Source organism: Dinoponera quadriceps, unplaced genomic scaffold, assembly GCF_001313825.1.
Source record: "Dinoponera quadriceps isolate SergipeBrazil2010 unplaced genomic scaffold, ASM131382v1 scaffold1492, whole genome shotgun sequence".
NCBI classification, from domain to species: Eukaryota; Metazoa; Arthropoda; class Insecta; order Hymenoptera; family Formicidae; genus Dinoponera; species Dinoponera quadriceps.
The window spans coordinates 1-26,341 of record NW_014555562.1 but is presented as its reverse complement, the minus strand read 5'-3'; the positions used below and the strand labels follow the sequence as shown (position 1 = coordinate 26,341).

Sequence of the window (26,341 nt, the reverse complement as noted above, 5' to 3'; positions counted from 1 at the left end):
ATATACATAGGTACCGTGGGTACAATGATACACTATATTGCGGATTAAATAATAGGAGATTATCATGTATACAGAAATTCACTTATATTTTTTAGATTTACAGTAATTTTTATAAATCTACTTGGTACGGCGACCTATGTGTCATCTCCAATGCATGATAAATGTAAGAGAGCCAGAATTAGTAAATTTTAATATGCTTAGTTTTGGCTAAGAATTTGATAGATGCTGTGCATGAATATAATTTTCTAATGAGTTACAACATAATAAGATATATTGTAATTATATAAAACAATATTCTCTGTACACATAAGTAAATAATAATGTTATAATACGTGGATTCTATTGTAACAATATATTACATCATTGATCCATTTATCCGCTCTATTTAATCAAACGCGTGTTACCTTCTTTGTCCTTTCCATCTTGCCTCAAGTGAAATAAGATGAAAAGATAGTAATTTATCGGCGAAAAATATGGTATATAAATAATTTTCCGGTATAAATATATATAATCACATGTAATTGTATCTCCACTTCATATATAAATTATATATTTATATATATAGATATAGATATATAGATATATAGAAAATAGACACATACATGTTCTACATATGACGTCATATATAATTATAATCTAATTATGTGGAAAATTTTTTCCGGGGTTGTCACGTTTCAGATATATTATGATAACTCACCGAAAGATGCATTTTTAACAATTGTTTTACGAATCCATCATTAGGTTTAATACAACTTCTTGCTATTTTTACTATATCATAAGCCTCGTTGTATGACAGTTCCATCATAGTCATTAAATAAGCGATGATAATTGCAGGAGACCGAGAAACGCCAGCATTGCAATGTACAAGAATATTTTCTTTACGATTCGCATGTATAATATCAACACATTTCTTTATTGATGGCATTATATTCGATTCCGGTAAGTCTAACAAATCACAGTTATAATACCGAATATCATCAAATTTTTCAGAAATGTTAACACCTATACTCAAAATGTGTCCTATTTTGTATCTCTTTAATATATCACTGCACACAGCTGGATCTTGCGAGCTGAGATATAATCCCGGTACTATACTGGCCACATGTAAATCAGGTTTCTCATCTATTACAAAAGGCATTCCTCTTTCTAATTTTTTCACTCGACCGTGTTCAATCTCACATTTATTGCCAAGTGAATCTGTTACCACAGTTTTGCAAGACCTCAATGACGATCTCTTTTTTGCGATAAGTTCCTGTAAATCCATTGTGCCAAGATCGATGATTATTTTCTTTTAAAATATATTTGCACCTGAAACAATATAGTAGCTTCCACTTGCATGTCGCTGTATAACATTGTTCCAAACTAATAACACACTCACGTTATCATTATATAAAAAATTAAATATTATTTCTCAATTATTCCAATATTGATAATTCTATAAATTGTTATTTTTTTTCTTTTCTTTATTTTGCTAGTTCTTGCTTTTGTTCTTCCAATTGCAGTTCTTGCTCCTCTGACGGCAGGCCTTCCGACTGTACTTTCTGATCATCCAATATGGTACAACGACTTAGTTCCTCCTGATCATATTCTAAATTCACAAGATGTAAACCACTTGCTAGTGCAGGAGTAATACGTGGATCCCAATTATTATGCGAAGGAACTTGTAACATAACAGTGATATCTTTTTCTGTTATTTTTCTCCGTCCTAAAGCAATCAAAGCACCGACCATTCGCCTGATCTATATGAAATAACAACAATAAGAAATATTCTTAGTGTTCTTACCAAGAACTATATATTTACTTAGTACTTAATATACATTTTTTAACATATTTTTATGCATTTTTATTAAGACATTTCTTATAAAGACCTAATTACCTGATTATACAAGAAGGATTTCGCCTTACACACAAAATGAAAATATCTAAAATTTTCGGACAGCGGATCAAAAGGTATTAAAGTTTGTGCCTCTTCCAAGGCAAAGATATGCAAGGAACGTACGTATACCATTTCTTTATTTGTTTTAGGTGGAGGAGTAAATGTAGTAAAATCTTTTATTCCCATAAACAATTCTGTGCCATGTTTGACTCTATCTATGTCGAAATTGGATTCTCTAAAAGACACACATATATATATACATACTATAATAAAATAATATTTTTTGGCTCTTAGTACTTTACCTTCTTAATAATTACCTTATAAAGTAAGTATGTTGTGTATCTACCAGGGATAATCTTTGCTCATCAGGTACTTTAGGTATCATAAATCTATATATATAAGTTCGGGATTTACACGAGAATCTTGCATGAAAGTCATTCGTGACAGGTGTACATTCCAGTAACCTAAAATATAGTTTTAACCAATATATCAAATAACAGATATGTTAAAATATATGTAATAATATTAGATTGAATGTCTCTAAAAATAGTTACCTAATAGTATGACCGCATTTATTGAAGTAATTATTAACGAATCTGTTTATTTCATCTGTCTTATATAAAACGTTATATTTATTTTGAAGCTCTACATGACCAGTGTTGCATAAAGCATGGACTCCAGCATCTGTTCTGCAAATTTATGTATTGCAAAATTTCTAAGAATAATCTGTTAAATTCATATCACAAATTTACTTAAAAAACTTCAATTTTTTTATTTCTTTCTAATTCTAAACTAATGAATTCAACCGTTGCGAGAAATGTTATTAATATTTGGGAAAACAATTCTCTATCATCGATATTTACCAAATGTCCAATGTAAGAAATTACATAATATCCGGTAAACACACCAAGCATCAGTAATATCAATATTATAAATTTCCCACTCAACAATGTTATGTAACAAACATGTTATATTGCATTGTTGTGTGCAAAATTACAATATTGTTAACAATGTTATGTCACTGTTGGTTGGTATTTATCAAGTCATAATGAAGTAGCATATTCATCTCAGTTTTAGTATATCAAACAGAATATCAATTTCCTTTATCAATAAGATATACCGCATATCCTAGATGTATTAAGTATTGCAGTTATATTAAAGATGTAAAATATCTAAAGAATATTGAAATTACACAAAAGTAACATAAAAGATAGAAAAAGCTACCTGCTGGAAAGTATTATACTTGGTCTAATTATAGGTTTTGGCACGATGGTTAGCAAAGCAGCTTCTAAAGCACCTTGTATGGTGTCGGTATCCCGTACGTATGGTGAAGAAACTTGCTTCTGCACACCTCTTTACGTCAGTAACGTTATGTAATAAAAACAGAAGATAAAAAGAATAAGTGCATAAAAAATGTATGCTGAGTAAAATATTAATATTTGACATTATATACCTGTATTGTGTACCAATGTACGAAAATCTAAGGAAATATCGTACCATAATTGTCTCTTATATACAGATAGATTAAAACCCTATCACACAGCAATTATAAAATCCTGTAATTCTGTAATCAAGTCGTTTATGATATTTCTATAACCTTACTTTGGAATAAAATACCCATTCAGATACTGATTCGGACTTTTGTCATGAAACCGATGTTTTCTTAATATATATTAATACAACCACTATTAGCCATTTCGGCCTACAATGTTTAATAATGTTTTTAAACAATTATCACAATTCACCGGCGGTAGTTACCACATTTCATAAATATAATTTCCTCACCACGAAACGAGTAGACGCAGTAGCTAATAAACTTTTAGTTCTCATGGAAAAGTAGCACGTTGATTGGCTATTTCTTACCACACGATAAACGTTTCCGTATTTTGTGTGAAAAGGATACGTACAGCAGAACGTTTAATTTGCAACTGTTGAAAGTTTTCTGACCTAAGATTGGATTAATTTTTTAGATCTACAAGAATAATCCAATGTTAGCACAGGACACTTCCAACAGTTGCAAAATAAACGTTTTGCTGGCTATTATCGTGCGTTTTCAAATGCGAAAAGTATAAAAAGTACTTATATAGAAATACAAATCATATGTGTTACACATAGAGCATTTTATTTATTATAAAATAAATTTGTCGGAAATGCGCCGATTATTTATTAAATACAGAATTTCTAAGTGTCGATCCACGATAGATATTTTAAGCCTTAAGAAATTGACCAATCACAGTCGAAGAAAATAATTAACTGTAATTGGTCAACTTTTTATGGCTTAAAATACCTAATTTTGTAGACCGACACTTAAATCTCTACACCATCTTGGGATCTCGAAACTGTTTTTGGGAAATTCTAAAAATGTTCTATTCCGTATTCGAGAACAGTGTAGCTAAGGTTGCGTTCGAAAATACTACTGGAGATAAAGGGAGAGTGGCCTTCAATTGGCCAATCTGGACAAAAAGATTTCGACATCATGATTGGTCAATTAAGTGCCACGTTAACCTCAGTGTGTATTTCCGAACGTAGCCTAAACGTTAAATAAAATGGCTACATAAGAACTTAACTTATATTCGTTTTCTCGTCGTTTTCTGTATGTGTATATGTTTGTACCATTTTCAAATTATAAATTCTCCATATGTATAATTCTGTTTTCCAAAAGATGTTCGTTAAATAATAAGTAAAAAGGAAGAAAAGTTTATCTCAGATACCAAGTACGTTGTAAAAGTACGTTGTAAAAGTAAGTAAGATGTGCTTCTTTATTTACTCTCGTCTTATGAGATATTAAAGTGTGTGAATAATGTTACATAAAATATTTCACGGTTTCTCTCGTAGTACACAGCAAGTGTTGAGAACAATGGCATCGCAGAAAAAGAAAGATTTCCTTGTAGCTTTTGACATCCACGAAGAGTTGAATTGTTTAGGTGTGACAGAAAATGCAATTCATCCAGAAAAGGTATTGATTACTAAAAAATTATGTAAATTTCGATTATATCATCAAGAATATCAAATATAGAAAATATATTCTTCTTATACTTATCAATATTTTTCTTATACAAATTGGACAAGAAAATCTTTTGTTTCTAGGAAAATTATAAGCCAAGAACATTGGTCGATCATACATTAGAACTAATAGACCCTACCCCTAACATTTACACATTATTTGTGCAATTCAATATACGATTTTTCTGGAGCGTTTTGTGTTCTGTTGAAGTCAAGTGGAGTAGTAGAATGACAAGGTAAATATTACTTTTTTACATATGTATGTATATAACCTTTCATAGCATACAAAGGTAATAAATAATATTTAATTTTAGTTGTGCTGGAGTTTGTACATTTCATAATAATAATAAGCAATGTGTGATCTCGCTCAGTGCACCATTGCTCAAACTTAGACCTAGGAAAGATCTTGTGGAAACTTTGTTGGTGAGACTTTCAACATATCTAGATATAAAAATGAAATTGCACTCCTCTCAAATAGATATAAGAATTTCAACATATATATATTTAATTACAGCATGAAATGATCCATGCATACTTGTTCTTAACAAATAACAATCGCAATCGAGACGGTCATGGACCAAATTTCTGTGAGCATATGCACAGGATAAATAAAGAAGCAGGAACTAATATAACAGTCAGTAATGAATATTTATTTTAATATTTAAGATGTGCATCTATAATGACAGTTTTACTTGATTTTACCTTGAATTTTTTATCTATAATTTGATTATATTCATTATGCAAATGTAGATATACCACAGCTTTCACGATGAAGTGAGATTGTACCAGCAGCATTGGTGGAAATGTAACGGACCTTGCCAGCACAGACCACCATTTTTTGGAATGGTGCGACGAGCTACGAATCGTGCGCCTGGACCGTCAGACTTCTGGTGGCTCAGACATAAAGTAAATTGCAATGGCGAGTTTGTAAAAATAAAAGAGCCAGAGAATTTTAAGTCAAAGCAAAATAACAAATCAGACAAAAACATTTCTGATTGGTTGACAAAGAATACTCCAGCAAAAGCTAAGCCTGCATATTCGAAAGTATTTACTAATAACAATAGAACATTTATCCAAACAAACAGAAATAAAACTATTAACAATAAAGATATGACAAACTCGCCTGGCATTCGAGTCGAGAAAAATGACTCGGGAATGAAAAAGCTCGGCAACACTAGCAATAATGTACATGGCTGGAATATTGGTGGTCCGAGTGGAAAAGTAGAAAGTAACACAAAAAATATTGCTTCAAAAAGTCCCACGTTCGCTTACTCCGGTACTTTAGGAGGTAGTAACAGTGGCCAGAGCAACCTCTTGAGAAAATTTTTGCATATAAGTAAAAATGGCCCAAATGAATTAACGAAGAAAGATTTATCATCAAAGTCACCATCAGCTGCGGAAAAGAAGCCTGCTAATAAACCATTTTCAAATTTAAATCAACCAATGAATCAAATAAGAAAAAGGACAGATGGTAAATTTGACAGAAAATCTGGACCATTGATCAATAAGCTTAATAATAGTAGCAATGAAAAGTTAGCATCGCCTATTCGAATATTCTTCACAACCGCCAATACAGATTCTAACAAGCGTGTGAAGTTAGACGATTCAAGTGACACTAAATACGTGAGCTGCCCCGTTTGTAACAAAATGGTTCCAGCAGCAGATATTAATCAGCATCTTGACGAATGTCTTTTAGAAAACGATTCAGTTCATAAAACTTGCATTCTTTCAACTTCTCAGGCATCAAATGACAGCATAATCAGCATAAGCAGTTCTAATTCCGACTTGGATAATTCCGTCATCGAATATCCAAAATCTTGCATCGATGTTAGTGCGAATGAAAGCAACGCGACGAATCGCGAGCAGCAATGTTTAGTTTGCAACGCACAGATTGCACCTGGAGTATCATTAAGTGAACACCTAGACGAATGCATAGGAGCTGTTTTTGATGACAAATTCGTAATAAATGATGAAGATGATACGTCTGCTGCAGGAAACGACTCTATTGAAACAAAACATCCCTGTCCAGTATGTATGCAGATGATACCAGAAAGTTTCATGAATCAACATTTAGACACGTGTCTGGAAAATAAATATAGATTAGAGAATGATAATTAATTGTGTCTAGAGATAAAAGCCTCTGCATACTTTATTTTACAAATGTCAATAATGTTTATGAGGAAATATTATGTGTGATATAATTTAAAATAATCTTGATACATTATTATTTAATACGTGAATTTACCTCGAGTGAAATAAAAAGAAAGCATATTTTTTTTGTACAATGAGAGAATACAAACATTGTTACAGAAAGAAGCATGATTACATTTATAATAAATATTAATGCTGTTTATTTAAAGTGTACGTGATATATTTATGATGTAGTACAAATTATTTATAAACTTGCATAAAAATTTGAATAAATAAGCTATATACTGTTTTGCATATATATATTTATGTGTATTTGTGCGTGTCTATTTACAGTTCTTAAATTCCTTATTTTTTGATAAACAAAGATATCGAATATCCCTGAAGATTCAATCATTTAAAAAATAACATGACAAAATAACTTTGTTTTATTGTTCGTTGAGATTTGTAGTTTATGTGTAAAAAAAAAAGACGAAATGTATAAATATAATTAACCGTACAGCTTGGATTGTATTATTTAGCATATTACTCATTGACATTTAATATTTACCGGCTCGGAAAATAAAATGTTTTGACATAGAGGTTAAAGAAGTTCCATCGATCGATTAACTAATTTTGATACGATCGAAAATCCGAATGTTAACATAACACGTACACAATTACATAGATATATGTCTTATTGTTCATCAGATAGAGATATTAAGAACAATACACGAAACTATTATTTTGTCGTTAGTTGCAATATTCTAATACCTATTCTATTTTCTACAAATGATTTGTGAACATCATTATCGCATCGTATCATACATACATATATATGAATATATCGTACATACATATTCTGCAGAATTAGAGCTTTTCGTATAATCTGTCGATGTTGGGGTTACTAAGCGTGCATATTCCACAGCTGAAGTCTAGCATATGGTTGGGGAAGAAAAGTAGAATTTGCTCTCGCGTCCAATGCATGTATAGGAAGATATTGGGTAGCACGATATCGATCATCTCGTCACCTCTCTTGATCCTACAGAGAAGTGACAAATTATTGTTGTTTCGAAAAGTGATTTTATCACAAGATTGCATCCAAAGAGGACTTTATATTAAATTGTAGACTGATTTCACTCTTGTTTCAAATTCTCTTTACTTAATACCGAACGACTTCCCTCCACTTACTTTTTAGTTCCCATTGTATGAAATACATAATCAGATTGCAGTTGTATGAACGACGTGGCATTATATAGGGTCCCCCTATCCTTGCCGGCTGTGATTCGTGTGGTTCCTGATTCGTCAGTTAAATTGATGCTAATTCCGTACATACCATTGTTTGCGGTTAACGCTAGTCTGGGGTTCTCGTCGTAACATTGTCCGAGTAATATCACTTCGCTATTTTCAACGAAGGTATAGGTCATATCGTATGCTGTTCTTATTGAATCCGATGTTATGATGCACGTGCCTAAAATATAAACGTTAGGTAATACAAACACTTGAGTTATGGTTAAGTAATTATTATATGCATTGAAGTTGGACTAGTAAGACTCAGAAGCAGTGATATGTGACATTTTCAATTCAGAATTATGGGATACGATAATATTATAATAATTAATTATAATAATATTATGTTATTAATAGAGAAAAAAACATTACACGTACTAGAGAACATTCTGAATAAAGGTATTTCCATATACTTGTGGATTCTTGTTCGTGTCAGGAAAAGATCGATGTAATGCGAGTTATATTCGATCGCAATTTTATCCCCGTTAAGTTGCAGCTCGCCCACGTTAGATTCTTTTGGGAAAACTGCGGTCGCTACAAGTTCATCGGAGTTCCTTGCATTGCTGCTGTTTCCACCGAGCAAATCGTACAAGGCGTGCATTCTCCAAATTAACTTTGACAGGCTCTCTGGTAACTGTGTCGTTTTGAATACTATCAGTATATTCTGTATATGAGGTTTGTTATTGTAGAATTCTCAAACTCACGTTTTCGTAGTGCGCAACGATCTTATATTTCCGCAACGTCGACAATTCTCGGGACACCTCGTAACAAGAATTCGTATAAGGAACAAAATTCTTGCCCTCGGACTCCTTTTTGCATTCACCGTAAGGTCCGTTCATCTTTCTGCTCTCTTCAATCTGCTCGCGGCTGACTTCGCCAACCAAGTTCATTGTTACGGAGGATCCACTGCACCTTCCTTTCGCAGTGTCGGACGGTCCCCAGACGATATTTAATTTAATGCGAGACAGATCGCTCGGTTCATTACTCAAGAACTCCCATTGCCACGGCATGCGCCTCTCGGCCTCTACGCAGAACTAAAATCAATCAGTTGTATTTATCGTAGATTTTATGTAAAATCTTGACATTTACCTTCAATATGGGCTCGTTAGGCGCGATCTTCGATGCTTTCATTTTAATGACATCCGACAGCCAGCTAATGCTTTCATATAACGCAGCCAGATTCCACTGATGAAGAATTCGCGAAGACTCCAAGTTGCGATGCGTCAAAGATAACATATGATAGCTTCCGTGTTTCGTGTATTCCAATCTCGTCTAGTAAGAAGCATTTGATGTAACGTATAAATGTTGTCAATTATCTTATGTTTATAAGAAATGTGTGTGCCTACTAATTTCGTTTTTTATCTTGCACACACATAGCCCCGTAAAAGCAAAATCCTTTGATACATTTTTATGTTTCTTCTAAATTTATGGCTCAGATATACAAGTGGATTTCAAAGTCCGGCCAATTATCTTCGAAATCATTGGTTTTCTGGAAAAATGTTTGAGGCAAAACTTATAATGATGAGGAAATTATACTAGATGGCAGTATATCTTGAAACTGATCTTAGAATGACTTGTCAAGATGATTAAAAAGAAAAAAGAAAACCCTGAAATGGGTACCCTCGCATTTTATTATAGATTTTGATAACTGACATCGAGACCTTTTCAAAACATTTATGACAATATCCAGCTCGGATCTTTAATTCAAAAGGAACCAGAAGAGATAACCTGCCGCAAGTTTTGTCTTAAACCTTTTTTTTTTCCACAAAACCAATGATTTCGGAGGTAATTGGCCTTTCAAACTACCTTGTACATGATAATCTAACCTGCGATGGTCGCGAATCGAGTGCCTCGATGTAAACAGCCAGTCCACAACTGCCTTTTGGTGGCATGTAGGTGAGATAGTCCAAAAAATGTAACCCGATTAAGGCAAATTGCATGCTCGGCCATGTTCTACAAAATTGTTTGAGAAAATAAATTATTCGACAGGTGTTTCCCAATGCTCGGCAAATTAGCAGGCATTAATATAAATGATATGTCGCTTACTGATAATTGCTTCGATGAGAAGACCAAATTTCGTTAATCAGAGTTTCGTATGACACCGCGCTTTCACAATCGAATACCTCCACCTGCATCTGACCACCTAATTCGGGAAGTTTGATATTAAAAGCATTCACCGTCTATAGGGTAAATAGGAAAAAAAAGAAGAAAGTAAATTATATCAAACACGAGTATTTAATAGTAGCAGAGATCATTTCGAGGCAACATTTATACCTGTATGTTGGAGAGAGGCGATTTTCTTACTGTATACGATATCGGACACGAATGACAAGCCCGTTCCAATTTTGATTTCACATTGGCGCCTCTGATGCTAGTGAGTGTTCTAGCATGCGTTGTAATTCCTGTCCTGAGATTTTCTACAACGAAAAGGGCATTATGACACGGTATGATACCTGGTAAAAAACTTGATCGTTCGTTAAATCTAGAAACGGCACACGGAAGAAAAATTAATATCAATTCAAGACTCATGTTCTCGTATATAAGCGAGAATATATAATTTTGTGTGAAAATAAAACTTGCTTTTGTTTTCCGCGCGTAAAGTATCATAAATTTCGCAAGTATCATTCGAATGTAGTTGAGCAATAGCGACCAGTGAATGTAGTGAACGAGTCCTACGGAATCGATATTACCTCCTGGAATGTTGTACGAAATAAATAGGCGTTCTTCGAATCCGGTCGTAATGTTAAGAGGAAGATATCCGTGTAGCGAGTGAACCCTTTGAGCGCTATGCCACAAATCAACTAACGGATTGTAATTTTCTATCGTCTCAATGCCGTGAACAGATGTGCTAAAATAATATCGAATACATTATAATATATATAAAGCGATGATACTTCTGTTATTAAGAACAAATAAAAACGATTTCTATTATAGCATAACAAATTCTTCGGGACATTCAAGTACGAAAACGGCGAGATTACGATATTTCTTAGTTATTATAAACAAAGTTAACTAATCGTACGATTGACATTTCCCGCGATTTAGTATGACAACAACACGGACAAGAATGCTGTCACGATGAAGAGATTTTTTTTGAAAATTTTTTTGCAAATATAATTTTCACCAAGAGAAATGGGTAACTTGGATTTTTTTGTGCTTTACGATCTGGAAATCGTCTTACGCGTAAGAGGAATATAAATTTTGACCACAAATTTCCCGCAGATTATTATGTTATGCGAGCAATATTTATTTGGTGTATAATCTATTTTTGGAATTGTCGAAAGAATCCGTTGACAGTCCATACCATTGCGAGCGCGGGAAGGCGCTCAGCTGTACGATTACATAAACTTTGATCGCTTACTTAAGAATTATTGTAGCTTCACCATTGTTGAATTTTCGTCCTTGAATATCCCGAAGAATCTGTTAGAAATATACATAGCGGTTCTGAGACACCCTGTGAAGATTTTTACCGTAAAATAGCATGATTATTTCGTTCCAGGAAATTGCGCGTAAAATTCCCCCTCATTGAGAAAAAAGACGTAGCCATCATCGCGAGTCTAACGTTAGTACCGAAATCGGTCACTTGCAGCGATTCTATTGTCAAGGGCACATTTATACGTTGTTGATTGACATGAAACTCCATGTTATGATACATATGATATATGTTATCCGCTAAAGAAGACAAATCTGGAAGATTATACAATAAGGTATCAGTAATCATGGTAATCACACGTATCTCAAATTACAAACTTACATTTCAATCCGTATCTCAAATTTTCACACGTATCTCAAATTACAAACTTACACTTCAATCAACACGTATCTCAAATTACAAACTTACACTTCAATCCGTTAATGATACTTGACTCGTTTAAATGAATGCACAAGACCGTTTTCTCTTGTATACGCGTAATCACTTCCAAATGCACGGGGCCCTTCCTTCTTTCGTCCAATTTGAACTCTTTCAAAACATCCCTTATGTTTGTCGGATTGTCGAAAGAAGTCGCTAACGTGTGGAAAATACCTTCCGCCTTGACATATAACTAGAATTGAAGAAGAATTTAGCAATCAAACATTAGATTCGGCGCCTTACATTTCAAAATTAAATATTTCCCCATCCTTTTGAGGACGTTTTCAAAACAATATGCGAAGCGGACGACATACAACAATTGGAAAAGTTTTATGAGTATAGCTGCTTGGAGAACGTGTACTACTCACGGATACATGATTGACATGCGTCCCACTGCCGTAATTATTTAAAGTCACGTAAAGTACTTCGGGAATATTTGTCGATGGGTTAGCTATGATAATGCCGTGCAACATAGCACCGAATCTCCTCAAGGAATCTTGGTAGTCAACCAGATAGTTACCGGTAACGAGATATTTACTATTCAACGGTTTCCGGAGCAAACGACCAAACTGGCCCGCGATTCTGCCTCTGAAAATTTATATAACGATAGTTACAACGAGTAGAATGATATATTCAATCTCACACGAATCTATGTTATTTCTTGTATACCGTTGCTGTGTATGTGCTTACATAGGCTTGTAGCAGGGACATGTGCTGCGTTCCGCAGACTTTAACATCGTGTAAAAATAATTGTACAAGTGTTGACAAGGCTCGCTTTGCATGTACCAATACAGAGATATCAATCTGTTAGGTGTAGGGCTGGAAACAACCAGCAAAGTCAGCGCAGCTGCTCTCATCTCCAAGTGTTCGGTTCTGTTGACTAAGATTGGCCAGTACACAGGATAAATCTGCGGCAAATAATCACGTGAATTATATAATTCTGGTCGTTCTTTTTTTTTTTCAATTAAAAGCACGTGAATTGCTCACAACGTCGGGCCTCAATGGCGCTGTGGGAAGAGAAGCCCAAGCCGCAAGTACACGGAAATGTCGCGATTCGGCGTTGCCACCGCTAGCTATAGGCTCTAAAAATTCCACAACCCTGCCCAACTGTATGTTTGCCAAGCCCTCCAGCCAGATCATCTTCTGTTCGTACTGTGTAGCTTCTGTCAACAAATAATTGACTTCTCTATCCAAACGATATAAAGTGAACAATATATATTGATACATCGAGATTAGAAGGCTATAGAAGTTGTACTAGAAGCTTCGAGTTTCGTAACTTTCACATTATATTCGAATGATGCAAGTGTGAATATTCGAAATTTCAAGAGCTGAAAAATATCGGTACAATGTTTTTAATAATAAATATAATAAATAATATTTATTGTCCCAAAGAATATAATTTTTTCTCGCATCATGCTGTTACATATCATAGCAAGATTTGCATTTATTTTACGATACAGTTAATGAGATTTGTTGTTTACTACTTTTTTTCACTCACTTTATCTTAAATAAATAAAAATGTCAGAATTGAACCAAGGATACTTATCCAAATGTATGTCTATACCAATGTCTAAGCCATCTTTTAATTATTTATGAAAAATATTTGTCATAAGTATTTTTCAACACTTATCATAATCTTTATCTGACTTTCTCCGGATATTTACAAAATATCTATATTTTTAAAATATTTAATAAATATTGACGTCTGGGTATTGTCTAAAGGACGTCTTTACGACGTCTTGGAATGTTTTAATATTGTACGGGTTAAATTGATATTCTCCAATTGCATAGCATTTTGTTGCACTTTCCAAAATCTATTAACAGCTTCCATATTTCGAATTTGAATGGAATAATTCGAATTTTATCGTCGATTTATACTGAAGTTTCGAAGCTTCGAATATGATATCCCTAGATGAGATTAATAAAAATCATCGTATACCTGTAAATTTGTCAAGATACAGACGCACGTAATCGTCCAACATCTCATACGGACAGTACACCAAACATGTCTTGTATATCAGTGTGCCATATGTAAGGATTGCGGTATTTTGCACTTCCCCGGGAATTTTGCTTGACAGAGAAAGGAGTGGCTGCAAACTAACCAGCAATTGGACATCTGGTTTTCTGATATGGAACGGCAGCTGCATAAGAAGTTGAATCGCGGATATGTCGGGCACCTTGTTGGTTTGAATGAGATCCAATATAAAAAGCACGGACTCTTTACTTCCGACTTGTGGCAACGCCTCGAGAAACATATTCCTATTGTATTAATTATAATAAATGCAAAGATAAATGACAGTTTGTTCTGAGAAAGAGAGAGAGAGAGAGAGAGAGAGAGAGATGGAAATTGGTATGAATACCGTGTCGTCTCTTCCTTGTAACTAGTCCCTAAAATTCGATTGTACGCCTTTCCTAAATCAACACGATCTAGCATACCGAGATAATAGAGAAGTACGGATATCGTTGTGTTGTGTAAATTGGGGATTTCAGTGTCCAAGCCAGGATTTTCAAGCCTCTGACTTAAACGGTCTAGTAAGCGACTTATCTGTAAAATAATAAAAATTCAAATGAAACGGACAATTACTATATCAAGAAAAAACGATGGACTTACAGATTTAAAGACAAAACTCTTGTCAGGAGTACCTCTACCCTGTGTGAGATCTTCTTCTGGTAGCTCGTGTTGAAGTACCGCGAATCGTAATTTATTCGTCATTATTTTGTCCGTTATATTCTTTACTGAGAATAATTCAATGGTTTGCCTAAGAGATAAAAATGATATCTTATTGCCATGCGTCGAGAACATATTAGTCGTGTCAATGTTAATAATTAACATTCATTTTTTGGTACGCTAACTTGGATATTTTGTTCTTATGATGAAGGTTTTAACATGCTTGTCAGACGAAACGTACTGAACAAAATGGTAGTGTGCTTCTCCCATGCTTTGAAAGGGTTGTACGTAGATACCTCCAGACGCGTTAACAGAAATGATATCATGGGCGTGCCCATCGGTCCTCAACCTGTACACTCTTTCGCTGCTCTTTAGAACAGGATTCTAAAAAGATGATAATATAATTTGATAAATATTAATCAAATCAACAGGATACATCAATAACATACTTGATCCTCGTCGGTACATTGTACTTTAGGAACGTTCGACCAATAACGATTCGGATGACCGATACATATCCGAGGATCTAGCGACTTTCTTATCAAACGTTGATTCTCTCCTTCGGGACTCACAATGTAATCAATATTACATTTGCCGTAATGATTTATCTGCAAATTACAATTTCTATCAAGCATATATATATATATATATATATATATATATATGTGTCATAAACGTTATATATTGACCAGTATTTTAATTGAAAAATATAATCCAAGCAATACACGCAGTTCATGCACGCATTTTGAAAAATTAGCTCATAACTTACTTCGCTAGAATGAAATGCGACTTCCTTTTCCAAATTGAGAAGGTCCAATTGTAAAATTCCGGCTATACTCCGTTTTATATTCGTTGCCCACGCAGGCACATCAGTTTCGATGCTAAAATTCTCGATAAGGCCTTTGTTGTATGACAATTGGAAAGGTTTCAAGAGCTGCAAAGCATCGTCGTAGATATCGACGTCTTCACCCATCTCTTCAACATTTCCATTCCACATACTCGTTTTCAACGATTGCAACTGATACATGGAATATTATATCAAATTATAATGCAATAAATTTACTTTACCAAATTATGATTTTTATAGAAAATCCTACTAGAATAGCACTTCTAGTATTCTACTAGGAAAAAAAAAACAAAAAAGTGAATTTGTATTTATTTTAGAAATACCTGCACAGTAACAAAATTATCTTCCGCCTGAATTACAAGTTTTCCATTGAGGCTCCACGAAGCAGCTGCATTGGACGGCACTAATACACCGGTACTTGACATAGCATTGTAGGAATACACGTATTCTTTTCCGGATCTGAATAAACTTTGCGCGACATGTTCAGTATTTGAGAGTAGCAATACAAATAGCAATCTTCCTATTGCCTGCATAAGTCTGAATATAAAATTAAATTCTGCAAAAATGAAATTTTTTGGTGTCATTTTTTGTTTATATTTGAACCGATAAAACGTTCGCATTTTTCTCTGTAATTTTCGCTTATACATCAATTTCGATATATTTTCATTAATCAGCTAAATGAATAGAAAGTTTTGCAACAAAACGTTTCAAATATGTAAGATACGAAAAGACCGGCATTTTCCTTCAGCTATAGGTAATGTATTATTAATATTTAGCGATAAATCTACCGTTTGTGACAATTCCGGTAAAGCGTTATCTTTTCAAGACTATTATTTTTTAATATTGTAATATAACGTGCAATTTATACCTGTGAAACCCATGATCGTGTGCGATCGTAGTTCGACGAAAGAGTACTGAGTTCACGCAAGTCAAAGAATGACCCTTTCTTATCACTGTGACCTACACAAATATACACGTAGAGGTTCGTACACATACACGACATAAATTTCTCTTGACGCATTATCTTCAATCATATGGATCACGTGTATATTATATTATCGTTACCCTTATTATCGTACCCTTTTCCTCACAAGCATTTAAAACACATACATATAATGTTTGTTGTACACCGAGGCGTGTGAATAAATTTTTAAATTGCATAGTAACAAGAAACACTTCCTGATGTACGTAAAGTCCTTTGCACAATGGAAAACCACAGGAACAGAGAATAACACCAGATTTCCAACCTATGGGAAACCAATTGCTGTGCATATTGGTTTCCAATAGGTTGAAAATTTATTGCCTGTGTTATTCTCTATTCCTATGGTTCTCCATTATGCAAAAGACTTGTAATTATATTACTACTGTAACTGTTACTTGTATTATACAAGTGACGATAAATTTTGCAAAGAGCGCCTTAAAAACATACATAAACATCTCTTGCTTTTACTTTTTAGCAGCATCATTTTACCGTTATATCATGGTAAGGATATAAAATAACGGGACCTTTGATCATTTTAACAGTCTGTCGAAAACAAAACTCTAAAGTTGCATTATGTACAGGTTTATTTTCCAGTTATGCATTATGTACAACTATATTTGGAGCGTGTGTTTTATCGTCGGTTGTCTTATTTAGTTTATCACTATACAAAAGTTGTATTTTATAGATGTATATATTATACATCTGTCGATTTATGATAATGCATGATGATACATGCATACATCAGAATGTTGTTGCGCGCATTATATGTATAAAACTATTGATAAGCATATTAATACTAAAACAAGAAATTTGACAAAATATCATTGAAACATACGTATATTATCAAATGATTATAAAGGCTTAATTATTTTCAGGATGGACTTGGCGTATTCCCAGGCTTCACTGTAACATATCAGTTTGGTTGTTTTCATCGATTTCATTCATTTACAAAGTGGCAGAATGTGCCGCTAACATTAACACTTACTTGTGTGTAGGATTTGCTTGATCCAATTGTTCACTAAGTTGTTGAATAAGAGAGGCGAACATTTTGAGATGTTCGATAGTTTCGCCCTGTAACCATGCTCTTGGTAGCGTGCTCACGACCTGTGAGCAGTTTGTTCATTAATTCAAAGCATCTACTAGTAATAAACCTCTGTCGATTTAATATATCACTATTAAAGCTGATCGTCGTACCATGTTTGCTTTGACCAAAGCGTCGGTTGGCGAAGAAACTCTTAATCCGGCCAGCAGATAACGATTCAAAAGTGAACCTAATGCTAAATTTTTCAACTGCATATCTCCGAGTAGACCTTGCCAGCTTAGTAAATTTCGTAGCAACTTGACGGCCATTGCGAATTGCCTTTGGAAAAATTGATGCTTCGTATCCCAAACTCTAAAATGTTAAATTATGAGCCGAAGACAACAAGGGAATATATAAATTTGTTAAAACTTGGTTTTATACATACTGTTTCGGGAAGATTGGTATGAATACATCGTTTTCAACAGCAGTTTTAATCTTATCCAAAATTGCATTAAACAACGACTCCAATTGTTTGCTCGTGTCATTTAAATTTGGATATTCCTTGACCAGCCGATTTATAGTACCCACAAGACGTAACGTTTGGGATGTTGACATTGGATCCCATATCTTTTCGATAATAGCTAAACATCAAAATATTAAATATATAAAATTATTTTTTCTTATTTTTTACTGCGTTCGGGGAGCGCTCTATCAGCGCTAACGCGTAATTTTACCTTCGTCCCACATTAGAGACAAGGATAGAATAACTCGTTGGCGTTGATTGATGATGCGCTCCCCGAACGCACCTTTTGCATATGTGAGGGATAATTATTAATATACGAGGTCTGCCCAGAAAGTATCCGATCTTACGCTATATATAAAGGGAAAGAGCTCAACTCTGGATCAATGGCGATTACGTCCCCTTCAAAGTATTCTCTTTTAGAAACCTTCTTCCAGCGCTACTTCCATTTCCTGAAGCAATTTTTTCAATTCAGCTTTTGGAATAGCCCGCAACTGCCTCGTCACATTTTCTTTCATCTCTTCCACAAATCTCTTTCCTTTCGACTTCAATTTCGGCGCAGAAGTCACATGGAGCTGTATCAAGACTGCAGGCAGATTTGTTATAAAAAAAAATTCTGGATACGATGAGATGTGAAAACCGATGAAGCAGCCACCGCTTTGCCACTAATGAGGCCGTTTTCTTCTCACTGCATCTATCGATCTCTTCAGAACTTCTAGATAGTACTTCTTGTTCACCGTCTGACTTCTTGAAACATATTCATGGTGAACAATACCTTCTTCACTTGTTGAAGGAAACATTGTTTTAATGTTGCTTCGACACGCCTTCTTCCAGTGTCTTAATTTGTATTTCACTCTAAGATTCATCCCCATAAGCCTTACGAATCGACCGTTTCCACACACAAATGTCCAAGTTTTTGGCAAAATTTTATACAAATTCGACACGCTCGGTGCAGAAATGCGTCACTCACAACTCTCACATCACCTGATGTCGACTAAAAAGCCGCTCGGCTCCCCTCAGAAGGAGAACGCTTATAATAGTAGACCCAGGCACAGAGATATTGCCAAATACTTTCCGAACAGACCTCGTATTATATAAGATGTTTCAATGTTATTATAAATTAGAATATTACTCATATTTAATAATATTATATATTATTAATATGAGACACATTGTTCTTACATGTCAATTTTGGAATGACGATTTTTTCAATTGTAGATGGTACTAATCTAACGTCTGGATCTCGTTTTAATGATTCCTCCGTTTCTTTACTATCTAACGCGTATAGAAGCAACGTGTTGTACCACTTCGTCCTTTCGATGTCGGCGCTTTCCTATATGAATATAGTTTAATATTAGTTTATTGATACTTTATTAAATTTCACTTATTTAATTAATTTAAAGGTGTTGACGAGAAAAAAGTACCATAATTGGATTCCAAGTAACCAATTGTAATCTAATGATCGGTGAAATCATCTTGGGTATGCATAACGACGCATAGGCTTCCGTGTAAGCATCCATATCCGTTTCTCTCCACGATTCGAGCTTTGAAAGTATACCGCGCACTGTACAATACTCATCCAACACATCGGAAAATATATCTTTGCAATCATCATCAATTTCATCTGTAACAAAATGAAAAGATATTGTACAATCATTAACGTACGTACAAAATCGTGAGTAAAAAATTTGATCAAGACACTAAAATCGTCTGCTACCTTTTGCTTGCTTAAACGCAAGATTTTGTTGTTCGGTGACTTCATCGTCGCTGGACATGCCATCGATATGTTTCGGCAAGGTTGAGGCCAATTCTCTCGCTCTCCTACGACGGGCCCTCCTACCTTCCCTCTCCGTAGCTCGTCGTCCATGAGCTTCTACTTCCGGTCCTCTTCTCACGCCTTGACCTCCTAAAAGAGTACAGAGTATTGTAAAATTTGCGTTACGAAATTTCGACCAAGGGGCGTGAGAAATTTCAGAAGATAATTGTTAACAAATATTGAATTTTGTTCAAAAACATTATATGTGCTAATTAACGTGAAAAACTTACTTGATGCGGTAGTTATTTCTTCAGCTTGATCTCTTGTGTCTTGCCGCCTTCGTTCCATCAATTCGGTTGAACGTTCGCCATACAGATCTAACCAGCGTTGCTCCAATTTGATAACCAGGGGAAGCTAACAAAAAAAATTATATATTTAAGTAGATTCAACGAGCTTATTCTGTTATTCAAAATTGACGATGTTTAATTCGATTGCACTTTGTGACATAATACATCATTCTCAAAGAGCATCGGCTCGTTTCGATTAGCGACTTCATAAATTACTCAGAGGACTCTTCAATATACATGAAAACATTGTTTAGACATTAATGAGATAAATAGACATTACTTACCACATCACAATCAAATTAATTTGTATTAATCGTATACACATAATGAATTACATTTATATTATGTACATATATGTATACGTATCTTTATAAAGTGTATTATACAGAGAAGATAATGACCCCCGGCAATGGAGATATATACATACTGCATGTATACATAACTCCCCTTCATTCTACAAACGCTCGAACTCACTAACGAATATGTTATTCGAGAGATTTATATATTCTTTCATTTCGTCTAGAAACACTCATGGAGATTAATTGAGAAAGATCGTGTCAGCAAACGCTTGAAATCATTGCAGCAAATGTTAATCAAATCTCTCAGCTGCGTCCAAAGCTGAATGAAGTTAAAAGAGAGACACTACAAGCAAATGTGTATTTCTTCAACTTTTAAATAGTGTATTTTTTTCTTCAACTTGTGTGTAGTTTACAACCACGTAATCCACGACATTTGAAATTTATCAGGAGAAGTGTATACAATGTTATAATTGAAATTTCATAATGTATGATCAAATAATTCAACAAACGACTCAGCCAATATTTGGTTTTTGTACATTTCGTACAGTGCGAGTAGCAAGACAATTCAACGAGATAAATTTTTCAAATAAGATTGATGGCCGGAAAATCCCTGCCAGCCACATATTGTACGATCATCCCAGTGCACATAAATCAAACGTGACAGCGTATCAACCCACCTTCTCATCAAGACACTCTACCAAGTCAGTGACATACCCACGCAACTCTTGGTAATATCTGAAGCGTTGTGCAAAATGCGGTGTACGAATATTACCCACGTCCAATTCTTTCAAGGCTTGCTGTAATTCTTGCTCTAAACACTCCTGTTCTTGTTGATGTTGTCTATGCACTTCTTTCAGATTTTCTAACCTTTAAGAAAATACCACGCATATTTATATGGGGATTTATTAGAGTTCTCCGCTCCGATATAAGAAATATGTTGAAGTGGAATAAAAACCTCGAACGCATCCTATTTATGACTTTTTGCGGTGTGACAGGTACAATCTTTGTTGGATCTGGTGGTTGGATGGACGGCGGTGGTGGCGGTGCTGGCATTAATACCATCTCTAAAGGTACACTTGTCCCCATCATTTGATTAACATTCATACCCATCGTGTATTGCTGTTGTAGCATGGAATCCTGTTGAGCCGCTGCAATCTGCAAACCAAAAAATATCAGAGAAAAATGTTTTATATTAAATCTTGATTTGTTTCAGTAAACTCTGTGTTCTCACCTGAGCACCAGTTACGCCCTTCCGTATTTGTTGTGCTTCCCATTCCTCTTCTTCGTTTTCATGCTCACTTTCATTATCTGAAACTAAATGAAAAAGTATTCCAGAACTTGCATTCTTCTCCTAAAATAAACTATGGAATAATTCTCAATAAATAATTCTTACGTTCAAAAGTAACTATTATTACGCCTCAAGACTTACGTTTTATTGGAACTTGGGAAGCAAGGAATGCTTCTCTCCTCTTTTCTTTGTCACGTGCTTCTGTGTTGACAGTCATATCTATTCGATCTTGAGAATCATCATCGTCACTTCGATCATGATCTTCCTCTCGTATTAGCCTCGACTTGCCCTTCTCATCGCTACGTACAAATTTGTTGTTACAAACATCATGAATAATTAGCATGATAGATATTACATATGTAGATATCAATGTATCAAACGATATTGTTAAAGCACTACCTTTGCTCTTCGATAGGAATGTAATCAGTCCCCAATTCTCTTGCTTTTTGTCTACGTTTTCTTGCTGCATGTATCATAGCTGCATCAGGTATACATCCACCTGAATATTAATGATTAATTTGTTATGAGAAATAAAATTCACACATACTTTTTGTTACTGGACACCTAAGAAATGTGCCAATAAACTACAATAAAGTTTATAATTCTATCTTGTTCCATATAATAATGTTTCATTTAGTATAAGTACTATAAAAATATATGTTGCGATGTTCTATTATGTATATATAACATTTTAAATTAGTGCATAATAAAAAAAAAATATATATATACTTTCAAGAAGTATCTTCATAGTTTCTGCTTTATCTGTATTTTTGCGAAATTTGTGATTGCATGGCTCATCTTCCTCTTCACCCGATGTATAGTCATCCTTCCCTGCTGCTAACGCAGCACGTCCGTTTAAAATCAGCGGTCCTGTATTTTTTATTTTAACCTATCAACGAAGATTATATATCGCTTAGTACAAATACAGGCGAGTGAAGGAATTCACAAGGTTCGTAAAAATATATCACATGTTAAAACTGTTCTACAACTTAAAAGTTTCACGATCTTCATATAAATTATTTCGAAATCAAAATAAATTCCTACCAACATAGAGCACAAAAATGTGACAATATAAGATACAAAATAAAAATATCCATTATTAAGGTTAATTTATATTTAAAAAATCTGCTTACTGCAAGGTGATTGTATATAATAACACGCATTAGGTAATTAAACAATTCAACAAGCATTCGACGTTCACATTTATAATAAGACTACCCAGTTCGCTTGTACACACAATTAATTATGTACAAGACAAAAATATCTTTATCTAAAGCAACGAGATATCCAACAGCAACTTTAATTTATAAATTCCTATTTATCCAAATTTAATAACTAAACAAGAACACTTGCGTGTTTTCAAGTGAATTGCTGAATATACGCGATAATTTACAAATGTACGGATAAAGTAACTGTTGTATAAAAAGTGACATTCAAATATTATAAACATGTCTTCTTGCTGTACCCTCACAGAGTTGTTCCAAATCTTGAAACATTAGTCGATATAGTATGGAGGGAAAGAGAGAGAGAGAGAGAGAGAGAGATAAAATATCTTCTATATTAAATAATAAGTTACTTAAATTGGAGAAATTCTAATAATAATAAAACATCATAGAGATAGCTTACTACTAGATCATCTGTCTTTATTTCTAAATCTTTTTCCTGTTTAAAGGACATATTCGCTTGCTCAGTGTCCAGTTGCATTTTCTCTTCACCTTTCTTTTTCCTCCTCTCCTGATCTAGCTGTTTCATCAGTTTTTTGCTCCTCGATGATTTCTTGACTATAAAAACTTCTCCATCGTCTGCTGCAATATATTAAAACTATTAATCTCAAGCAATAAAAATAAGTAAAATACTTCGTAAAAGATTTAGTAGAAACAGCATCTACTACCTAAAAAAGTTATCTGTCTAAAACAAAATTATACCTAAATTAGAATATTATGTTCTGTTGTTTCTTTTTTTCTATCATAATTATAATGTTAATTACATACATACAAATATATACTACTCAAAATAATTCAAAGATAGGTCTTTTAAATCTGTATTAGTATTTGACGATTTAAAAATCTATCGAATTATACTATTTTTATTTTCAATGCAAATATTTATGTAAACTCATATTATTTTAATATTTTTCAAAGTAATTAATATTTCAATAAAAATATTACTCCAAGAAATAAATCTCATATTTTAAACTGTATATATGTATATGCAATAAATATCCGTATGTTAACAAAAATAAAATAGATATAAATCAGAAATTTGAGTACTAAAATAAGAACAAGTGGGAGCTGTATCAGTGAATCGATAAAACAGAATCAAGTCTTTATAACAGGTAATAAATCAATGATAAACCAAATTGTCTCACATAATATTAATTGCTACAAATCTTGTTTATAGGACCTGATCCATATTGAACAACAATCCATAATTTATATAAAGTAATTTCACAGTAACTAAATTAGTATTAAAAGTTTTTAAAAATATCCAAATATATCTACTAACAATGTAATAAAATATTGCATGAGCAAATTTCAAAGTCAAATTCTACTTAACATTAAATATACAATTAAGAAATATGTATTATGATATATGCAAATATCTACATAGACATGTTCCACAAACAATTTTTATAGAAATAAATTGTATTGTGAAATTAGATATATAACAAGGAATACATTATATACGTAGTGAACCTATCCTGTTAACAGAAGTCGACGCTTAATGATTATTGTTTCTGATTAATTACTCTTCTGAATTTATATCAAGGATAGAAAAATAAATTTTAGTCACAAATAATAATTACTAAAAGCTTACAAGTTAAACACTGATTTCTACTGAACATAAGCGATGTGAACATGAATACATAGCATATAAATGCACATATATATATATACACCTTCTTCCAGCTCCTCTCCGAAACTGAGGAGCGTCTGCTTTGGCTTATCCTTCTTCTTCGCTTTAACTTTGATAGGTTGTGTGTCCTCCACTTCCATTCTGTTTTCATTATCTTCATCCTCATCGTTGAAAGGACGTCGTCGTATATTACGTTTCGGCTTGTTGAATACAGACATTGCCGTTATATCAATGTTCCTCGACAGCAACGACAAAAGTGACGACCAGAATTTGAACTTTAACTATTAAAGTCGTTGGGTGAAACGTATCACATTACGAGGAACGAATGTTGGACCGAAGTAAATCAGAAACACTGGTTACACCAACGGATTTGCGGCACGTGAAGCTGAAAAATGGTGCGGATACTCGTGGGGCAGTCAAACAAAACCAAGGAGAACCGATAAAACTGGATGAAGCGTTCGAACACAGAATATCGTACTCAGAGAGGGGCGACGTATGACTGATGAATCGGTTTTATCTCTTTTTGTTTCAAAATTGCTTATTTTCTTAATGTTTTCAAATTTGATCGACAACTTTTAAATTTTATTTACGTTCGTCAATAATACTTTCAATGAATATCTCAATTATTTATTGTTTCACGTATAATTTTATGTTTTACGTTTTCCTACTTTTGGTATCACGTTTCACCGAATAATCCAAAAGTCATGATGCTTGAATACCTAGAAAGGACGCTTATAATTGAAAATCTCTAATGACCCTAGATGTAGTGTGTAACTAGACATTAAAGAAAGAAAGTAGGTTTTTAAATCGACATTATAGGTCTGTCCGTTTTCGCTGCACCGCTGAACTAATGCAATAAATTGAAGCGAGACAGGTATATAGGTCTGTTCGTTTCTGCTGCACCGCTGAACTAGTGCAATAAGTTGAAGTGAGAAAACATATATTTGTCTCACTTCAACTTATTGCAATAGTTCAGCGGTGCAGAGAAAACGAACAGACCTTACATTTTCTCACTTCAACTTATTGCATTAGTTCAGCGGTGCGATAAGTTGAAGCGAGACAAATATATGTTTCCTCAGGTCTGTTCGGTTTTGCTGCACCGCTGAATTAGTGCAATAAGTTGAAGCGAGATAAATATATGTTTTCTCACTTTAACTTATTCCACTAGTTCAGCGGTGCAGCGGAAACGAATAGACCTAAAGTCTGTTTTTTTTCGCTGCACTAAAATTGCACTAGAACTGTATTGAACTGAACTGAACCGCACTGGGAAAGACTAGAGGTCTGTTTCTTTTCGAAACACTTTCTGCACCAGTGCAAGGGGTTTACACTGAAGCGTTCTTTTTATCGAGAATGACGTCATCATGACGTCATCAACGCTGTTCGTTTTCGCAGTGCAACAGCATGTAGTGCAGGCAGTTCAGTGAACTATTGCACTGAGTCAGGAGGTAGTGTGGTCAGTGCAGTACATGAAAGTGTAGCTTGGAAGTGTACGTAAGCATAACGGAAATTTATACAAAAAGTCTCTATCAGGTATGTGGCTTGCATTATATTCGCTCCATCATAGTATAGTGTCATATTTTCTGTGAGAATCGTCAGAGATAAATCTAGTCT

The 26,341-nt window shown here is 34.0% G+C and overlaps 5 protein-coding genes across 9 annotated transcripts; 1 reads left to right on the top strand and 4 right to left on the bottom strand.

The window, feature by feature from the left end:
- Nucleotides 1-67: 67 nt before the first annotated feature.
- LOC106744651 (dual specificity protein phosphatase 19) lies at nucleotides 68-1,418 on the bottom strand. Its single transcript, XM_014619577.1, has 2 exons — nucleotides 1,379-1,418; nucleotides 68-1,308 (listed from the first exon to the last, which is right to left on the bottom strand). The coding sequence occupies exon 2, from the start codon at nucleotides 1,262-1,264 to the stop codon at nucleotides 668-670; it is 597 nt and encodes a 198-aa protein (XP_014475063.1). The 5' UTR covers nucleotides 1,265-1,308; nucleotides 1,379-1,418; the 3' UTR covers nucleotides 68-667.
- Nucleotides 1,262-3,762, bottom strand: LOC106744650 (tRNA pseudouridine synthase-like 1). Of its 3 annotated transcripts, XM_014619575.1 has the most exons (7): nucleotides 3,479-3,760; nucleotides 3,330-3,408; nucleotides 3,101-3,229; nucleotides 2,431-2,565; nucleotides 2,194-2,340; nucleotides 1,877-2,111; nucleotides 1,262-1,739 (listed from the first exon to the last, which is right to left on the bottom strand). In XM_014619575.1, the coding sequence occupies exons 2-7, from the start codon at nucleotides 3,374-3,376 to the stop codon at nucleotides 1,464-1,466; spliced, it is 969 nt and encodes a 322-aa protein (XP_014475061.1). In that variant the 5' UTR covers nucleotides 3,377-3,408; nucleotides 3,479-3,760; the 3' UTR covers nucleotides 1,262-1,463. The 3 variants fall into 3 exon arrangements, with proteins under 3 accessions (XP_014475061.1, XP_014475062.1, XP_014475060.1); XM_014619576.1 differs by having other exon boundaries at nucleotides 2,431-2,560; nucleotides 3,174-3,229; nucleotides 3,330-3,762; XM_014619574.1 differs by having other exon boundaries at nucleotides 3,330-3,759.
- Nucleotides 3,763-4,430: 668 nt separating this feature from the next.
- On the top strand, nucleotides 4,431-7,167 carry LOC106744648 (sprT-like domain-containing protein Spartan). 2 transcript variants are annotated; one of them, XM_014619572.1, is made up of 6 exons: nucleotides 4,431-4,616; nucleotides 4,712-4,832; nucleotides 4,964-5,115; nucleotides 5,194-5,302; nucleotides 5,394-5,513; nucleotides 5,630-7,165. In XM_014619572.1, exons 2-6 carry the CDS (start codon nucleotides 4,734-4,736, stop codon nucleotides 6,995-6,997), a joined length of 1,848 nt encoding a protein of 615 aa, XP_014475058.1. In that variant the 5' UTR covers nucleotides 4,431-4,616; nucleotides 4,712-4,733; the 3' UTR covers nucleotides 6,998-7,165. The 2 variants fall into 2 exon arrangements, with proteins under 2 accessions (XP_014475058.1, XP_014475059.1); XM_014619573.1 differs by having other exon boundaries at nucleotides 4,590-4,603; nucleotides 5,630-7,167.
- A 157-nt stretch (nucleotides 7,168-7,324) lies between these two features.
- Nucleotides 7,325-16,580, bottom strand: LOC106744646. The gene is made up of 22 exons (XM_014619569.1): nucleotides 16,530-16,580; nucleotides 15,985-16,217; nucleotides 15,584-15,832; nucleotides 15,264-15,422; nucleotides 15,056-15,198; nucleotides 14,758-14,905; nucleotides 14,507-14,691; nucleotides 14,086-14,405; nucleotides 13,134-13,309; nucleotides 12,837-13,054; nucleotides 12,515-12,734; nucleotides 12,138-12,339; nucleotides 11,767-11,983; nucleotides 10,987-11,144; nucleotides 10,571-10,713; nucleotides 10,343-10,476; nucleotides 10,123-10,249; nucleotides 9,386-9,568; nucleotides 9,001-9,330; nucleotides 8,675-8,930; nucleotides 8,198-8,477; nucleotides 7,325-8,048 (listed from the first exon to the last, which is right to left on the bottom strand). Exons 1-22 carry the CDS (start codon nucleotides 16,540-16,542, stop codon nucleotides 7,877-7,879), a joined length of 4,266 nt encoding a protein of 1,421 aa, XP_014475055.1. The 5' UTR covers nucleotides 16,543-16,580; the 3' UTR covers nucleotides 7,325-7,876.
- A 662-nt stretch (nucleotides 16,581-17,242) lies between these two features.
- Nucleotides 17,243-25,410, bottom strand: LOC106744654 (PAX3- and PAX7-binding protein 1). 2 transcript variants are annotated; one of them, XM_014619585.1, is made up of 16 exons: nucleotides 24,774-25,410; nucleotides 23,501-23,679; nucleotides 22,604-22,763; nucleotides 22,274-22,373; nucleotides 22,016-22,173; nucleotides 21,818-21,900; nucleotides 21,542-21,741; nucleotides 21,264-21,453; nucleotides 20,231-20,354; nucleotides 19,902-20,090; nucleotides 19,609-19,808; nucleotides 19,367-19,517; nucleotides 18,110-18,305; nucleotides 17,838-18,036; nucleotides 17,629-17,747; nucleotides 17,243-17,546 (listed from the first exon to the last, which is right to left on the bottom strand). In XM_014619585.1, the coding sequence occupies exons 1-16, from the start codon at nucleotides 24,946-24,948 to the stop codon at nucleotides 17,495-17,497; spliced, it is 2,475 nt and encodes an 824-aa protein (XP_014475071.1). In that variant the 5' UTR covers nucleotides 24,949-25,410; the 3' UTR covers nucleotides 17,243-17,494. The 2 variants fall into 2 exon arrangements, with proteins under 2 accessions (XP_014475071.1, XP_014475072.1); XM_014619586.1 differs by lacking the exon at nucleotides 24,774-25,410 and having other exon boundaries at nucleotides 17,244-17,546; nucleotides 23,590-23,665.
- Between the last annotated feature and the right edge of the window lie 931 nt (nucleotides 25,411-26,341).

Bases quoted from the DNA above. Each gene is read 5' to 3' on its own strand.
- LOC106744650 (XM_014619575.1), bottom strand. From the start codon at position 3,376: ATGGTACGATATTTCCTTAGATTTTCGTACATTGGTACACAATACAG. The intron at 2,341-2,430 runs GTAACTATTTTT...ACTATATTTTAG, and splicing joins AAATGCGGTCATACTATTAG to GTTACTGGAATGTACACCTG. The intron at 2,112-2,193 runs GTAATTATTAAG...TGTGTCTTTTAG, and splicing joins CAACATACTTACTTTATAAG to AGAATCCAATTTCGACATAG.
- LOC106744648 (XM_014619573.1), top strand. From the start codon at position 4,734: ATGGCATCGCAGAAAAAGAAAGATTTCCTTGTAGCTTTTGACATCCAC. The intron at 4,833-4,963 runs GTATTGATTACT...TTTTGTTTCTAG, and splicing joins ATGCAATTCATCCAGAAAAG to GAAAATTATAAGCCAAGAAC. The intron at 5,514-5,629 runs GTCAGTAATGAA...ATGCAAATGTAG, and splicing joins AAGCAGGAACTAATATAACA to ATATACCACAGCTTTCACGA.
- LOC106744654 (XM_014619585.1), bottom strand. From the start codon at position 24,948: ATGTCTGTATTCAACAAGCCGAAACGTAATATACGACGACGTCCTTTC. The intron at 21,901-22,015 runs GTAAGTCTTGAG...TTTTTCATTTAG, and splicing joins TTCCCAAGTTCCAATAAAAC to TTTCAGATAATGAAAGTGAG. The intron at 21,454-21,541 runs GTTTTTATTCCA...ATTTTCTTAAAG, and splicing joins ATAAATAGGATGCGTTCGAG to GTTAGAAAATCTGAAAGAAG.
- LOC106744646 (XM_014619569.1), bottom strand. The intron at 15,199-15,263 runs GTATGTTATTGA...TCATCTTTTTAG, and splicing joins AATGTACCGACGAGGATCAA to AATCCTGTTCTAAAGAGCAG. The intron at 12,735-12,836 runs GTAAGCACATAC...ATAAATTTTCAG, and splicing joins TGTCCCTGCTACAAGCCTAT to AGGCAGAATCGCGGGCCAGT.
- LOC106744651 (XM_014619577.1), bottom strand. From the start codon at position 1,264: ATGGATTTACAGGAACTTATCGCAAAAAAGAGATCGTCATTGAGGTCT.